At 37.4% G+C, this 17,199-nt stretch overlaps 1 protein-coding gene across 1 annotated transcript in view; it reads left to right on the top strand.

The window, feature by feature from the left end:
• Positions 1–10,840, top strand: part of epha2b (eph receptor A2 b) — a 40,704-nt gene extending 29,864 nt beyond the window's left edge. Inside the window, exons 16-17 of the mRNA XM_051662045.1 lie at positions 2,573–2,728; positions 6,912–10,840. Of these exons, the coding sequence (XP_051518005.1) occupies positions 2,573–2,728; positions 6,912–7,020 (265 nt within the window). The 3' untranslated portion in view covers positions 7,021–10,840. The remainder of the gene's footprint in view (positions 1–2,572; positions 2,729–6,911) is intronic.
• The last annotated feature ends 6,359 nt before the right edge of the window (positions 10,841–17,199 follow it).

A 17,199-nucleotide genomic window follows, 5' to 3' on the forward strand; every position in this document is an offset into this window, starting at 1 on the left:
TAGTTTGGTTCTCTTGGTCCTCTTGGTCCGGACCTAAAAAGAAAATGATACATTTAGTCCTGGTTCGCTTAACGTTCACACTGCCATTTTTAACACAGAACCTAAAGCTACAAAACAAAAGGCATCAGGAAAAAGTCACAACCTGATTGGACAGATTTTGCCGAACATCCAAAATAATGCTGGCTGCTGGGTGAAATGCACTTGTTAAATTTATATATGTACAGGTGCATCTCAATAAATTAGAATGTCATGGAAAAGTTAATTTATTTCAGTAATTCAACTCAAATTGTGAAACTCGTGTATTAAATAAATTCAATGCACACAGACTGAAGTAGTTTAAGTCTTTGGTTCTTTTAATTGTGATGATTTTGGCTCACATTTAACAAAAACCCACCAATTCACTATCTCAAAAAATTAGAATATGGTGACATGCCAATCAGCTAATCAACTCAAAACACCTACAAAGGTTTCCTGAGCCTTCAAAATGGTCTCTCAGTTTGGTTCACTAGGCTACACAATCATGGGGAAGACTGCTGATCTGACAGCTGTCCAGAAGACAATCATTGACACCCTTCACAAGGAGGGTAAGCCACAAACATTCATTGCCAAAGAAGCTGGCTGTTCACAGAGTGCTGTATCCAAGCATGTTAACAGAAAGTTGAGTGGAAGGAAAAAGTGTGGAAGAAAAAGATGCACAACCAACCGAGAGAACCGCAGCCTTATGAGGATTGTCAAGCAAAATCGATTCAAGAATTTGGGTGAACTTCACAAGGAATGGACTGAGGCTGGGGTCAAGGCATCAAGAGCCACTACACACAGACATGTCAAGGAATTTGGCTACAGTTGTTGTAATCCTCTTGTTAAGCCACTCCTGAACCACAGACAACATCAGAGGCGTCTTACCTGGGCTAAGGAGAAGAAGAACTGGACTGCTGCCCAGTGTACCAAAGTCCTCTTTTCAGATAAGAGAAAGTTTTGTATTTCATTTGGAAACCAAGGTCCTAGAGTCTGGAGGAAGGGTGGAGAAGCTCATAGCCCAAGTTGCTTGAAGTCCAGTGTTAAGTTTCCATAGCCTGTGATGATTTGGGGTGCAATGTCATCTGCTGGTGTTGGTCCATTGTGTTTTTTGAAAACCAAAGTCACTGCACCCGTTTACCAAGAAATTTTGGAGCACTTCATGCTTCCTTCTGCTGACCAGCTTTTTAAAGATGCTGATTTCATTTTCCAGCAGGATTTGGCACCTGCCCACACTGCCAAAAGCACCAAAAGTTGGTTAAATGACCATGGTGTTGGCCAGCAAACTCACCAGACCTGAACCCCATAGAGAATCTATGGGGTATTGTCAAGAGGAAAATGAGAAACAAGAGACCAAAAAATGCAGATGAGCTGAAGGCCACTGTCAAAGAAACCTGGGCTTCCATACCACCTCAGCAGTGCCACAAACTGATCACCTCCATGCCACGCCGAATTGAGGCAGTAATTAAAGCAAAAGGAGCCCCTACCAAGTATTGAGTACATATACAGTAAATGAACATACTTTCCAGAAGGCCAACAATTCACTAAAAATGTTTTTTTTATTGGTCTTATGATGTATTCTAATTTTTTGAGATAGTGAATTGGTGGGTTTTTGTTAAATGTGAGCCAAAATCATCACAATTAAAAGAACCAAAGACTTAAACTATTTCAGTCTATGTGCACTGAATTTATTTAATACACAAGTTTCACAATTTGAGTTGAATTACTGAAATAAATGAACTTTTCCACGACATTCTAATTTATTGAGATGCACCTGTATATATGGTGGTATTTTTACCAGCTGAGAACAAACGAAGAGCTAATAAAATTTGTAAAGGAGTCAAAACAGCGCCAGGAATTCCTCCGTTGCACACACAAATGAAGATGTGCTGCAAGGACAGCTGATGGCAGTTCGACGCATGTTCCGAGCTGTAATGGGCAACATAGCTCCTATGATGAGAAGAGCCATGTATACTTGAGGTCAGTATTAGGCAAATTACTTCCTGTTTTTGGTCCGTTTAGACATCTTTAGTCCATGTTGCATTTATATATCAATCGAACCGCACCAGAGTTCGTTTGGAAGCGGACCGAGACCCACTATTCAGACGGTCTTGGTCCGCTTGTTTGGTGCGCACCAAGGTTCTGATGGCAGCGTTCACACTTGTTCAAATGAACCGCACTAACAGAGCAATCGCACCAGAGTTCGTTTTAATAGAATCAAACCTGCCAAGTGTGAACACACCCTTACACAATTTTGAATTAGTTCAAGAAACTCAAATGGTTCTTCAAGCAGTGTCATTCCTTGGTGAAGTTAAGACATGCACCATGTACCAATGGGACCTCAGAATGGTGTGGCATTCTGATGTTTATCACACTGTATGCGTGCAAAAGGGTAAAATGTCTGACTGTTTCATATCTTTATCAGATTCTAAAACTGAACAGACAGGTTTTCTCTTGAAGTGTACAGTACATCTCCCACCCAACTATTACAACAAGGGAAAGCCAAAAAAACTCACTGTGTGGTTTGCTGAATGTATTTGTGTTCTGTCCTTGTCAGAGTTTCCATTCGGCTTCCCAGCACCAGTGGCTCAGATGGTTCTCCTTTCAGGTCTGTGGTGGAGTGGCTGGAGTCCATCAAGATGAGCCAGTACAATGAGAACTTCAGCATAGCCGGCATTGTCAGCATGGAGCAGGTGTTGCAGATGAAGAGCGAGTGAGTAACACAGAGTTCCCATCATTCTGGGCCTTTGGCACCCAATAGTAGGGAAGAGTTGCAGTGAACAATTAGATGAGATCACAGACAGTCCATAGTGCATTTTTACACATTTGCTTTCTTCTTTCCTTGGCGTGACATGTCCTGGAATATTAAGATTGACTTTACTGGAATCAGTTTGAAACTAGGATTTTCAATAAATTAAAACAATTAATTGTAAGGCTGGTAAATTGGCTGGTTTTAGTAGGGTTTTGGGCACTTCTCAGCTGGTTAGACTGGGAGACCAGCTAAGACCATCAATATATATATATATATATATTCCTTTACAATGCATTTAGTTGCGCTTTTAAGGAAAGAAAGCAAAATATGTGACAGATGTTTTATTGATGCCCTAGCGTTGGCCTCTCATTACCATTAGTACCATCAATGGTGAGTTTCGCTTGTGAAGGATAATTCACACTTTTTGGGCTTCAATAATAAGTACATTTATACAGAGACTGCAAATGACTTTACTTTTGTTAAAAGTCCTATTTTAGGGGGGCCTGGGTAGCTCAGCGAGTATTGACGCTGACCACCACCCCTGGAGTCGCGAGTTCGAATCCAGGGCGTGCTGAGTGACTCCAGCCAGGTCTCCTAAGCAACCAATCTGGCCCGTTGCTAGGGAGGGTAGAGTCACATGGGGTAACCTCCTCGTGGTCACGATTAGGGGTTCTCGCTCTCAGTGGGGCACGTGGTAAGTTGTGCATGGTCGCAGAGAGTAGCATGAGCCTCCAGATGCTGTGAGTCTCCACGGTGTCATGCACAGCGAGCCACGTGATAAGATGCACGGATTGACTGTCTCAGAAGTGGAGGCAACTGAGACTTGTCCTCCACCACCCAGATTGAGGTGAGTAACCGCGCCACCATGAAGACCTACTAAGTAGTGGGAATTGGGCATTCCAAATTGGGAGAAAAGGGGATAAAATTATAAAAAATAAAAAAAATCCTATTTTAACTGAATTAACATATACTGTAAATTAGTCATTAAAGGAATATTCCATGTTCAATACAATTTAAGCTCAATTGACAGCATTTGTGGCATAATGTTGATTACCACAAAAAAACTCGTCTGTCCTTTTCTTTAAAATAAAAGCACTTAAAATGTTAGTGAATGGGGCCAATTTTTGGAGGGTTTAAAGGCAGAAATGTGAAGCATATAATTTTAAAAGGACATAAATTAATTCTTCTAAAACTCATGTATTATTTGAGCTGTAAAATCATCATTTTTACAGTCATTTTAGAGTTTGTTGACATATTGTCATGGCAGCGAAGTTGTAAAATTGGATATGACTTTACACAAAAAAGGTTAGTAAGTGGTTTTATCACACTAAAATCATGTTAATATGCATATTGTTTTTGTCTTATGGTTATACTTTTGAAACAGTGAGTATTTTAACGTTTATGGATTGGCCCCATTCACTTCCATTTTAAGTGCCTGATCGCTATAACCCAGATATCTGCTTTTTTTTTTTTTTTGTTAAAGAAAAGGAAGGATGAGTCAAAATTACTTTTCATGTCAATTAATATTATGCCACAAATGGTGTCGATTGAGCTTAACTTGTATTGAACCCGGAATATTTTTTCATAATTTACTGATAAACGAGAGGCGAGCTACGGAAAAGTAAACATATAAATATATTCAGGAGCATTAAATATGTTTAACCTCATAAGTTATCACATTATGTTTGGCAGCCCAATTAGAAAGATTTAGCTTAAATTTAGCTTAAGGTGCATTTAATGTATCACTGTTTATTGTGTAAAATCATATTTTGCCGTCTTTTCACTCTTCCAGCTTGTATAGTACACAACTTGTGAGGTTTTATGCAAATTGTCCTTTAAACAAAATGCTCCCAGATGAACATAATTTGTAACTGAGAGTTATGGGAATTTGTGAAAGAATTTTGTGCATTTGGAGAACTGTTTTCCCTGTGGCATACAATCAGAAACAGCCTATGCTGAGGCTTATTGGCCAGGACAAGATCGTATTTAAATAAGATGGTATCTATAACTTTTAATAATTCTTGAAGAACATACAAATATTTTCCATGTTTTGCTTTAGGGATCCAGTAATTGAATGTAACTCAAATGTATGATCTGGTTACAAGGATAAGCTTGCACGGCCACAGAACATTTATGATTGACTGCATCTGGCCAACGTGGAAACCACGTAAAAATAGTAATAACTATTTAACCGTCTTACAAGACTTTTTGGAGTAAACACCTTAAGACGTTAATGACATTTTCATATAATAAAACATATAAACCTTAAAATTCTATTAGCTGAGGCAAGCTTGATTGGAAAAGACTGTGGCAAGAAAGAAAGAATAGGCTTATTTTTTAGTGGCCTGGATGTGGTGGATTGTGGCATGCATTCCCTCCCTTCCTCCCACTGTTCGCCAGAATCTCTCATCCCTCCCTTTACCAACAGCACTAGTTGAGGCCTGTGCTTCCACTGCAGCCAGTAACCACTGTTCCTGCCTGCTAGGCTCATGAGGCTATGCGGCTACTCCCTCTCAAATCAACAGGATTGGACTTAAAAGACAGGACTTGAGAGATAAAAGAGAGAAGTAATGGTAGACGAGAATGCACAGACCCTGCTAGAAAAATCCAACTCAAGCTAGCAGTTGTTTTGGAAAATTTTAACTGTTTTCTAGCAGGTTCAAGCTGGTCATTAGATAGTCGACCAGCTACCATGTTCCAAAAACCAGCTTGACCACTTCTTTCATTGTTTACTCAGCCCAACGTTGTACCAAACCCGTATTACTTTCTTTCTTCCATGGAACAAAAAAAGGAGATGTTCAGCAGAATGATGGTCTCAGTAATCAAAAACGTTTGTTGTAAACAAGATGGTCTGCCCACTACTTGGACCAGCCGATGACAAGTTTTGATCAGCTAGGACCATTTACCATAATCCAAAAACCAGTTTAACCACTTTGAAAGGGTTAGTTAATCCAAAAAGGAAATTCTGTCATCATTTACTCATCCTCATGTTGTTCCAAACATGTATGACTTTTTTCTGCCATGCAACACAAAAAGGAGAGGTTCAACAGAATGACAGTGTCTGTCACCATTCACTTTCAATGCACTGAAATGCAATGAGAGTGAATGGTAACTGAAACTAACAGAATAATAATGACAGAACAATGACGGAATGTAATTTTTTGGGGTAAACTATGCATTTAAGCAGGTTTATTGCTGGTCCAAGATGGTACTTGGACCAGCCAATGACCAGTTTTTACCAGCTTGGACCAGCTAGTGACCAGTTTGGACCAGCTTGGACCATCTACGATATTCCAAAAACCAGCTTGACAACTTTAAAAGGGTTAGTTAATCTAAAAAGGAAGAAATTCTGTCATCATTTACTCATCCTCATGTTGTTCCAAACCTGTATGACTTTCTTTCTTCCATGGAACACAAAAATTAGTTGTTCAGCACACTGACAGTCTCAGTCACCATTCACTTTCATTGCAATATGCCTTTAGGCTGGTTTATCGCTGGTACAAGATGGTCTGCCTGCTACTTGGATCAACCAATGACCAGTTTTGACCAGCTAGAAACCAGCAATCATGTTCTAAAACCAGCTTAAGCTACATTTTCCAGCAGGGAATGTGGAGGTAAAGACAACAGTGTTGGACCTCACGGAGGAGGCAGTTTGACTGATGAAGGGGTTGGGATATATGAATAGAGTGGGTGACTCTGTGGAAACAGTGTAGCTTCTAGCCCTGAGACCTTTGGCTCAGCTCCTGTGGGTGTTTTTAGCTTGGATGGAAGCTTTGGTGAACTTTGTGTGGAGGACCAGAAATGTCTTTGATGTGTTTGTCCTTTTTTCTTTTTCGTTTTTGTTTTGTTTTATGGCTGAGTGTTCCATTTGTTGTCATCTGGTTGCACTCTTTCAAACCAGAAACTATTTACAAGTTTCTCCACTGGCTGTGGCTGCCAGCTTTGATTCATGGTGGGTGTAGGGAATCCTTGTTAAATCATCAAGGCGCTAATTAAAAATGCAATTAGGACCTGGATAACATGCCATCTGTCAAGCGTTGCTTGCGTGCACGGCCTCCCTCAAAATTACCTTTTCAGAGATGAGATTATGTGTAATTTTCTAGCTCCCACCCATTCTCACACGCTTTTTTCCTTCACTTCTCAGGGATATCCGTAACATTGGAGTACGTCTGCCAGGGCATTTAAAGAGGATTGCCTACAGCATCTTGGGGCTTAAGGACCAAACCAGCACCCTGAGTGTGTTTGCAGTGTGAACTGTCTTTGAAATACACCAAAGGGACCAAACCCTCTGGCTTTGGACTGAATGAACTCTAAACCGCCTTGGGATTGGACTGCAGTGTCAGCCCTGGACCTGGCCATAACCCTCCAGCCTATCAAGATGGACTCTCAGAGCCATGGAGACTTTCATTTGATGTACTTATCAAAAATGGAGGGGGGAGTATTGAAAACGTGTAAAACAATTAAGAAGCTATTGATGTCTGAATCAAACCATGTACATTTGATATATTTTTACCATATGCATATGTTTATATTTTTTAGAGAAAAGTATAGCAATTTCTTTAGTTTCGTTTTTTAATTTGTTTAGTTTCATATGCATGCTTAATTTTGACAGAGAACGGTCAAAGCTAGTCTACTCTGATCTTATAGCCAAACACAAACGTGGCCTGTTTTGTAGGGGAATTCGCATTGCATGGTCTCTTAGAGAAGTGCCTTGTGCTTGACTAAACTTTTTAGCATCAGTTTGGTGCCATGGAAGACATATACAAACAGGCCTTTCACTACCAGCTGAAATGTGGAATCAGAGCTGGTGGTTATGGGTTTAACTTGAGACTTAGAGATGTTCCACTGAGATCAAGGTGATTGTAATGCTCTCTGGTTTCTATCAAGGCTTGAGCTGGCCATGATTGATGACGCTTGCTTTTTAATTACACTCTCAGTGCTATATGCTTTGAACCATCAAGTCTTTCCTTAAATTCAAAATGTTCTCTACGAACAAGAGGAGAGAAGGCACCACCATGAAATAGCACTTAAATCCGAAGTCTCAGCAGCAGCACTGACACAGTTTAAATGCGGGCTGTCTCATCCCTTATCATTATGGAAGTTTACTGCCATGATGGCATTCAAGATGGAAGGAAACACCGTGCACACAAAATGACAAAATGGAATTTAAAAAAGGTTATGGGACAGTTTTTGGCACGCGGACCTATAAAGTGTCACATCGGATGAAATCAAAAGGGAATACATGCACGGAAACAGGAAAACAAATGCATGGTTTTGACTTTGAGATATTTACACCGAGCGACAATCCTTCCAAACTAAGGAAATGATCACAAGAAATCTACACACAGTTATGTTTACTGGGATATGTGGTTGATACACCATGATCTGTTATTCATTCTGTATCAGCAGATTAAAGCATAGTTGCCTAGAGCTGAGTATTGTGTAGACTATCTTTGGCAGTTTCGGTTTATGATTAACTGATACAAGATATGCTGGGATGAAATGTTATGCTACGCATTGACCTTCCTTGATTATTTCCTGAGACTTACAGGATCAACCTCAATATGGTTTCAAATGGAAGTGTAGAAATTAGTCCCTCTTGTATGGAAAGGTCTGTTAATGATTTAATGTAAAAAAATAAAAAAAATAAAGATTAGGAGTAGTTGTATTTACAAAGGATACAAACAGATACCTAATGTCCTTAACTTTCTTAACTAAGGCCACTTATGGAATTGGAACATATTGCAGTTCTTTTTAAAGGAATAGTTCCCCAAAAATGAAGATTCTTTCATCATTTACTCACCCTAATGTCATCCCAGATGTGTATGACTTTTCTTTCTTCTGCTGAAAAAACAAAACAAAACTAAGATTTTTAGAAGAATATTTCAGCTCTGTAGGTCCATATAATGTAAGTGAATGTTGGCCAGAACTTTGAAGTTCCAAAAAGAAAATAAAGGCAGCATAAAAGTGATCCATAAGACTCCAGTGGTTAAATCCATATATTCAGAAGCGGTATGATAGGAAACAGATCAATATTTAAGTCATTTTTTTACTATAAATTCTCCTCATTGCCTAGTAGGAGGTGATATGTATGAAGAATACGAATCGGCAAAAATAAAAGAAGAATTTAAAGTGAAAGAGGAGATTTATAGTAAAAAAGGACTTAAATGTTGATCTGTTTGTCACACAAACCTATCATATTGCTTCTGAAGATACAGATTTAACCACTGGAGTCATATGGATCACTTTTTTTAATGCTTTTATGTGCTTTTTGGACCTTAAAGTTCTGGCCACTATTCACTTGCATTGTATGGACCTACAGAGTTGAGATATTCTTCTAAAAATCTTCTTTGAGTTCAGCAGAAGAAAGAAAGTCATACACATCTGGGAAGGCATAAGGGTGAGTAAATTATAAGATAATGTTTAATATTTGGGTGAACTATCACTTTAATTTAACTTTATTCTTAATATTTCTAGATGCTGAATGCAGATGGGCTCTTCCATATTTTGAAATGACATATTTAATGTTTTTGTTTGCAGTTGATCTTGTCCTTCATAAAGTGTGGTTTAGGAATGTTATACTGGCAAACTGTAATGATGGCAGGGCCCCCATGCTTGAAAAGGGACATTTTAAATTTTGGTCTTGGTTTTGACTCTTGATTTGTTTTACACTGCTCTGACTTTACTTTTTTCAAACTTTAATGATATTTGAAAAGCTCAGTACAACATATAGACTCCACTCTTGGACATATTTCCACACAAACAAAAACCAGTTTAATTGGGCCAATTGTTTTGTACCTTATTTAATAGTATATTTATTTTTTACTTCTATTTATTGTCTTAACAACACTGAACTGGGATTTATTTGTAATGGAAGTTTGTCTTTCAGTCACAATAAAATTGTTGTATCCTTTGAATTCAATGTCTCTTTTTGATTTCCCTATTTGTTTCTTTAGTAACTAGAGACAAGAGAATAAAAAAGTGGAATCACATTGGTGCTCCAAATCACTGCTTCAGTGTAGTGCATTAAGCTGTGCTGTACTGATCTAGTCAAGGCAGCTCTAATGTACTCAAGGAAACTAGAAGCTTTGCACGACTGTGTTATCTGATTGGTCGAAGGAGCCCCTATTTAATTAGTTGCTGGTTTGCAGTCCATCTGTAAACTATGACGGAAACCAATGAACCTTATAGCCCTTGGAAGATGATTTACTTTGTTCTCAGTTTTGCCCCTCCTGTCCATAACCACAGCCTCACTGAACCCAAATTAAAGAGGTTTTTGTCTGGCGCCCAGAGTATTGAATTTATCAGCTGCTGTTGAGTGATGCAGGTAACAATGCCACTAATGTACCCTTTTGATAAGGTGGAAATGTCAGGGCTGGATTGTAAATATTTATATACGAAAATAATCAGAAAGGGGAAGCTGGCAGAAGAATGCAATACCATCATGGTAGTCAAACAGGTAGGACCCGTGAACAAAGCGTCCTGCGTTCCTTTTTTATTGACCTTTATGTCTGCATGTCTGCCTTTGTCTATGCATTAACGTCATCTTTTGTTAAGCTGTACCTGCATCACTGGCCTGGAAGAGTTTTGTGCAGACAGATCAAAAACCAGAATGGCCATGAGATTTTTCTTCATCTCTTGTAATTTTACGTAATATATGCCTCATGTACGTCAGAGTGTGAACACTGTAAAAGATATTTTGAAAGTAAAAGAATGTAAAAATGCTACAGTAAAACCATACCAACCAAGTTACTATATATGGTGAATCTTTATATTCGTTTTACAAAACAATGCCTGTAATTATACTATAAAGCTGTAAAAAATAAATAAATAATAATTTGTAGATAAGAGTGTATAATGTTATTGTACATTTTGTAAATATATTCTACAGTTCTTTTACAGTAAAATATTGTTAAAATGAAGGTGAAAATGAAAATGTTTTTTTGTAAGTACAATTTGTATAATTTACAGAGAAAAACAGTTAAAAGATGTTCCCAGACATCTCTGTGTGACACATCACATTTGATTATGTTTCAAAAATATTGTTGAGAAAGTAAGGGAAATATATTTTTAAAGGACCAGCACATGTCAATAAAACTATATGAATTACATGTATTTTATGTTTATAAAATACATTCTTTATGTATTATTATATGTATATGTAATATACAGTTTATACATATGTTATATACTTATACATACTGTATATTATATGTATATGTTTTTATATGTAATGATATAAAGTCATATAAACAATATATGTACAGTACTGTGCAAAATTCTTGGGCAGTTAAGATGTTTCACAAAAAACATTTGTCTTAAGATGGTTATTTATATCTTCAGCTTTAGTGTATCAATAGGAAATATAAATTTAAGGTTACATTCACACGACAACAATGTACTAAAAATGGAAATGTTTTCCTTTGCGTTTTGAAAAGTTTCGCGTACAGACGACAACGTTGTCAAAACGATCCCCGTTCACACGAATCCGCAAAAACGACTAAAAACTATGTATTATGCATGCCAGACCAGTAGTTGGTGATGTCGCTTTGTAAAGAAACACTACGCGCCTGCGCACATAAGCATTCTTCCACAGAGCGGTGAATACAAGGTTCGCAGGCCTCGATCGACAGCTGATCTCAGGCAGTTGGAGGAGGTAGGCGGTCGGCAACATCTGGACTGTGAATGGACAGGAGATGGCTGAAGGAAGTGATGGATTTGACAGTGGATCAGGAAGAATGGATCTAGGTAGCGGGAAAAATGAAGACTGGAATACGGTAGGAGTAAAGAATAATAGAAAACGCAGATGCCATAGGTAGGTAAAGGCAATTTCAAATAGTGGAGAAACTGATAATGATCACAGCATGGGAGGAAACGAAGCAGAAATAGGGAAACAAAGGGAAGAATACAAAGTGCTACTTAAACTAGCACAAGAAGGGTCGTCGTTTGGTGAGTGGAACCCGATACAACTTACCAAGTCAATAAATAAAATGATAGGAGAAATCAAAAGTGCCAGAATTATGCGAAATGGAGCAATGTTGATTGAGTGCAAGGATAGTACACAACAAGGTAAGCCTATTCAAATAAATAAAATTGAGGGGAAAAAAGTGCTAGCTACAGTGGTTGAGAACAGGAAATTTTTCAAGGAGTAATTTCTGGGGTACCCAAAGCTGTAACAATTGAACAAATAAAAGATAATGTTGTTGGAGCTAACGTGATTGAGGCAAAACATCTAAAAACAACAATAAATGGAGAGAAATGTGACAGTCTAGCAGTAATGATTAAAATCGATAATGAAAAACTACCTATGAGAGTATACATAGGCTATATGAGCTATGAAGTCAGGCCCTACATTCCCCCACCATTGAGATGTTTTAAGTGTCAAATATACGGACATGTGGTGGCAATATGTAGAGGGAAACAAAGATGTGGAAAGTGTGCAGGTGAACACGAGTATGGAAAGTGTGAAGATGGAGCCAAGTTAAAATGTTGTAACTGTGGAGTAGAGCATAGCTCAGCATATCGGGGATGTGAAGCCAGTAAGAGAGCAGCAGAAGTACAGAAAGTGAAAGTCTCACAAGGGATTTCATATGCTCAAGCAGTGAGAAGAGTACCTGTTCAGACAGAGAAACCAAAGTAAAAAGTTACGGAAGGTAGGAAAACAAAATCATGTGATGGGTGTGTCAAGATAAAAGAGGATACATTGATTGAATGCAAAAGCAATTCTGTCCTATTCATGGTAGATGTGATCATCTGTACAGCGCAAACAGATAAGAAAACTGAGAAGATCAAGATAATAGTGAAATCAGCAGAGAAATATCTAGGAATCAAAAGCCTAGGAAGTGATTCAGTTGAGAAAATGTTAAGTGGGGGAGCTACCAGTTCTCAAACATGGGATGGTGATACCGTAATACATTAAATATACTGCAATGGAATGCAAGAAGTCTCATTGCTAATGGTCAGGAGTTTAAACATTTCATATCTAATTTACAAGATAAACCTCATATTATATGTGTTCAAGAAACATGGTAGAAGCCAGAATGGGATTTTGTCATATTTGGATATAATAATGTAAGAAATGATAGGAAGGATGGAAAAGGTGGAGGTGTGGCAATATTTTTGCAGAATGAAATGAAATATAATATCGTTATTATAGGGAAAGAGCAAGAATCAATAACAGTAAGGATTTGGGCAGGGCAAGAGGACATAACAATCATTAATTATTAGAACCCATGTAAAAGGCTTAATCGTGATATACTGAGCACTATTGATGGACAAATGCAGGGTCAAATAATATGTGTAAGGAGGACTCGAGAAGCAGCTTTCCTGGTTCAGGTAAGGATTTATTTTCTCTCTTCAGCAGAATTGCAGTCTCAGAGTCTTTGCGTTATTCAGTAAGTTATTCTATAATCACACACCGCTTCACAAAATAAATTCTCATCATTTGTAATAACAAAACTCTTTGCTTCTTATTCGGGTCTGTGATGCCCAGGCTCTCTCTCCCTTCTACTTGCGGTGTGGCTCTATTTATCCGCTCTCCCCGTGCTCACTGAAATTAGAGACAGGTGTTAGACATAATTTAGCTCAGGTGTAAGCGCCCTTACCGCTTTCTCTCTCTCTGGAGAGATGCTTGACCACGCCCCCGCTGCCACAATATGGTTTTAAAATAATGATTTTAATTCGCATAGTACATCTGTGGGGAAGTAGGTATACTGATGTAAATGGTCCAAATATAGAAGAGTTTATAGATGAGAAAAGATTAGTGTGTATAAACGATGGGAGTGGCACTAGATATAATAGTACTCAAAATAAAGAAAGTACAATTGACTTGACTCTGACGTCAAGTGAGATAGCAGTAAAATAGGATGTGCTTAATAAAACTTCAATTGGCAGTGATCATTATCCAGTTATGATTAGAGGAGGAATAGAAGTGTATCAGGATGAGTCAACAAAAACACCCAAATGGAATTTTAATAAAGCTGACTGGGACAAATTTCAAATAATAAATAAAAGTAGATGTGAAGTACTTTTTAGGAAGCATCCAACAAATGTGGATGAGTTTAATGAAAAACTGGTCTCCACAATTATACAGACAGCAGAGGAAAAATTCCAAAAAGTAAAGAGGCTGAGGGGAAAAAGAGTGTTCCCTGGTGGGATGGAAACTGTAGGAAAGCTGTCAAAAATAGAAATAAAGCATTTAGACAATTAAATAAACCATTCAATAGACACATTAATACAATATAAAAGAGCACAAGCAATAGTTAGGGAAAATATAAGAACAGCAAAACATGAATATTGGAGGAATTATTGCAATAGTATAGGAAGAGAGACTCAATTATCAGATGTTTGGGGAATGATCAGAAGAATAAGTGGCATAAAAAGAAAGCATGAAATACCGGTATTATGTCAAAATAGTAAAAAGGCAATTAGTAATATAGATAAGGCAGTGATGATAGCGCAAGTGCTAGTGAAGATTCAAAGCTCTGAAAATTTATCAGACAAAGCTAAACAAGAAAGGAACAATATACTTGAAATAAATCCACATGTAGCAATCAAAAGAATTATTATAGGGGAAAACACAGATTTACCTTTTAATATGTTTGAATTAAAGAAAGCCTTTTTAAATGCACAGCAAACATCTCCAGGAAAAGATAATATCTGCTATACAATGTTAGCTCATATGGAAGATAGCTCACTGGCTGAAGTTCTAAGGTTATTTAACAGAGTATGGGAAACAGGCAAAATCCCATCAGCATGGAAACAATCAGTTATTGTACCAATTCTAAAACCTCGGAAAGATTCGTCAGACCCATCAAACTATAGGCCAATAGCCTTAACCTCTCAGTTATTGAAAACAATGGAAAGGATGGTAACTAAGAGACTTGCATATGTTCTAGAAAGTAAAGGTTTACACTCACCATATCAAAGTGGATTCCGCAAAGGAAGAAATACTATGGATTCTATATTATATCTAGAATCAGAGATTAGGAAAGCCCAGACAAATAAAGAAATGGTAGTAGCTGTCTTTTTTGACATCAAAAAAGCATATGATATGATTTGGAAAGAAGGACTCCTTATTAAACTGAATAAATTAGGTATAAGGGGTAGACTATACAATTGGGTGTTAGACTTTCTGTTTGGTAGAACAATAGAAATTAAGGTAGGGAAGGAGTATTCTAGTTTGCACTTTGTAGAAAATGGAACATCGCAAGGTAGCGTATGTAGTCCGCTGATATTTAATATAATGATAAATGATATTTTTGAACAAGTTGAACATGGTATAGGGAAATCGCTATATGTGGACAATGAGGCCCTTTGGATTAGGGGCAGAAATCTAGAATACATGCAAAAGAAAATGCAGATGTCAGTTAAGGTGGTAGAACAATGGTCATATAAATTGGGTTTCAAATTATCTACAATCAAATCCCAGATAATTTGCTTCTCTAAGCGACATAAACAAATTTAATTGAAATGATATGGTAAAGAACTTGAGCAAGTTAGGGTGATTAGATTTCTTGGAGTTTTATTTGATGAAAAGCTTACATGGAGACAACACATAGATAAAATGAAAACAAAATGCAAGAAAATCCGAAATATCTTGTGTTGCTTATCAAGACGAGATTGGGAGCAACTAGGTCTTCATTGCGAAGTATATACTGGGCCCTTATGAGATCAACTTTTGATTACGGTTGTATAGCTTATATGTCAGCAGCAGAAACTAATCTTAAAAAACTAGATACAGAACAAGCTCAAGCCTTAAGAATATGTAGTAGGGCTTTTAAAACATCTCCAGTTGCGGCAATACAGGTTGAAATGGGAGAGATGCCGTTGTGTATTAGAAGAATTAAACTTATGCTCTCATATTGGGTTAACCTGCAAGGGCATAATGAATCACACCCTGCAAAAACTATTGTACAGGAGTGTTGGGAACATAGTAAATTAGATTTCAGGAGTTTTGGATGAATTGTGAATGCGAAAGCAAGGAAAATTGGTTTGCATAGTATACAATATTGTCCTACTGTCCCATATTCAGATATCCCTCCTTGGATATTTATAATGCCATTTACTGATTTACAAATACATGAGGAAATAAAAGATAAATCGAAACAAATACCTGTCTGGTTTATTGTCCAAAGCTACTTAGAAAATAATTTTACCAATAAAATAATGATATTCACAGACGGTTCAAAGAACCCTGAAAATGGACGCACAGGTGCTGCAGTGTACATCCCACAATGTGGAAAATCTATCAAGAAAAGAACAACAGATCATCTTTCAGTTTATACAGTAGAACTGGTAGCCATTATATTAGGATTACAGTGGGTAATAACCAAAAAAATGCTTTTGTTGCATCTTATAGTTTGTCTGCACTCATAAGTATAAAATCAGGGAAATCATGCAGACTTGATATGCTAAATGAAATATATCAAAAAATAAACAGATTACATCATAAAGGTTTGAATGTATGGTTTGTTTGGGTTCCTGCACATGTTGGTGTGAAAGGAAATGAAGAAGTGGATATGTTAGCTAAACAATCTCTTAAGTTACCAACAGTAGATTTACAGATTGCACTAAGTAAAGCTGAAGCTAAAGATCATAAAAGATCAAACTCAAAAAATATGGCAGGAATATTGGGATATTAATGACACTGGAAGACATTTGTATAATATTCAAAGCTCTGTTGGCATGGAAAGAGAGATGGGGAAAAAATCAAAGTGAAGAAATGGTTATCACTCATCTCAGAACTGGACACACAGGGCTCAACAAGACACTTCATTTAATAGGTAGACATACAAATGGAATGTGTTTACGTTGCAATCAACCAGAATCTGTCCAACATGTGATGATGGATTGTAATGCATATGTAAAGGAAAGAAAGGAATTAAAAGAAATACTTGAAAAATTGAAACTAAACTTCACTTTAAAAAACATCCTTGGAGCAGCATTGAGAAAAATATATACACAGTTAATTATATTTTTTAAAGAAACAGGCCTGATGGAGCAAGTATAAAAAGATATGGTTAATTATTTTATTTATTTTTATTTTATTTTCCCCCCTCCCCTTTCCCCACATCCTGCCAAATCTTCTGATCCACACTCCTGTCCAGTAGGTGGCGGTAAAGCACCTATAAGCTGGTTTGCCAACCGCCAATAAAAACCTAAGAAGAAGAAGAAGCGGTGAATACAAACAATGAAGATGGTGAAAGCATCTAGCAATTTTGTCTGGACGGACAATGAGGTTGCTTTATTACTACAGTGACTTTGCTGGAGAAGCGTCAATAAACTCAAAATCTTGAGCAGCACAAACACAGTCCTGTAGTCCGCCATTGTAGTTTTGAATGTCTCGCACGTTGTTTTGAAGTACTCGCGCGCATGCCTATAGACTGAACTCTCAAGATTATTCAATAAAGCTCATTTTTATCATCACTTCA

This window comes from Myxocyprinus asiaticus, chromosome 29 (genome assembly GCF_019703515.2).
Source record: "Myxocyprinus asiaticus isolate MX2 ecotype Aquarium Trade chromosome 29, UBuf_Myxa_2, whole genome shotgun sequence".
Taxonomy (NCBI): domain Eukaryota; kingdom Metazoa; phylum Chordata; class Actinopteri; order Cypriniformes; family Catostomidae; genus Myxocyprinus; species Myxocyprinus asiaticus.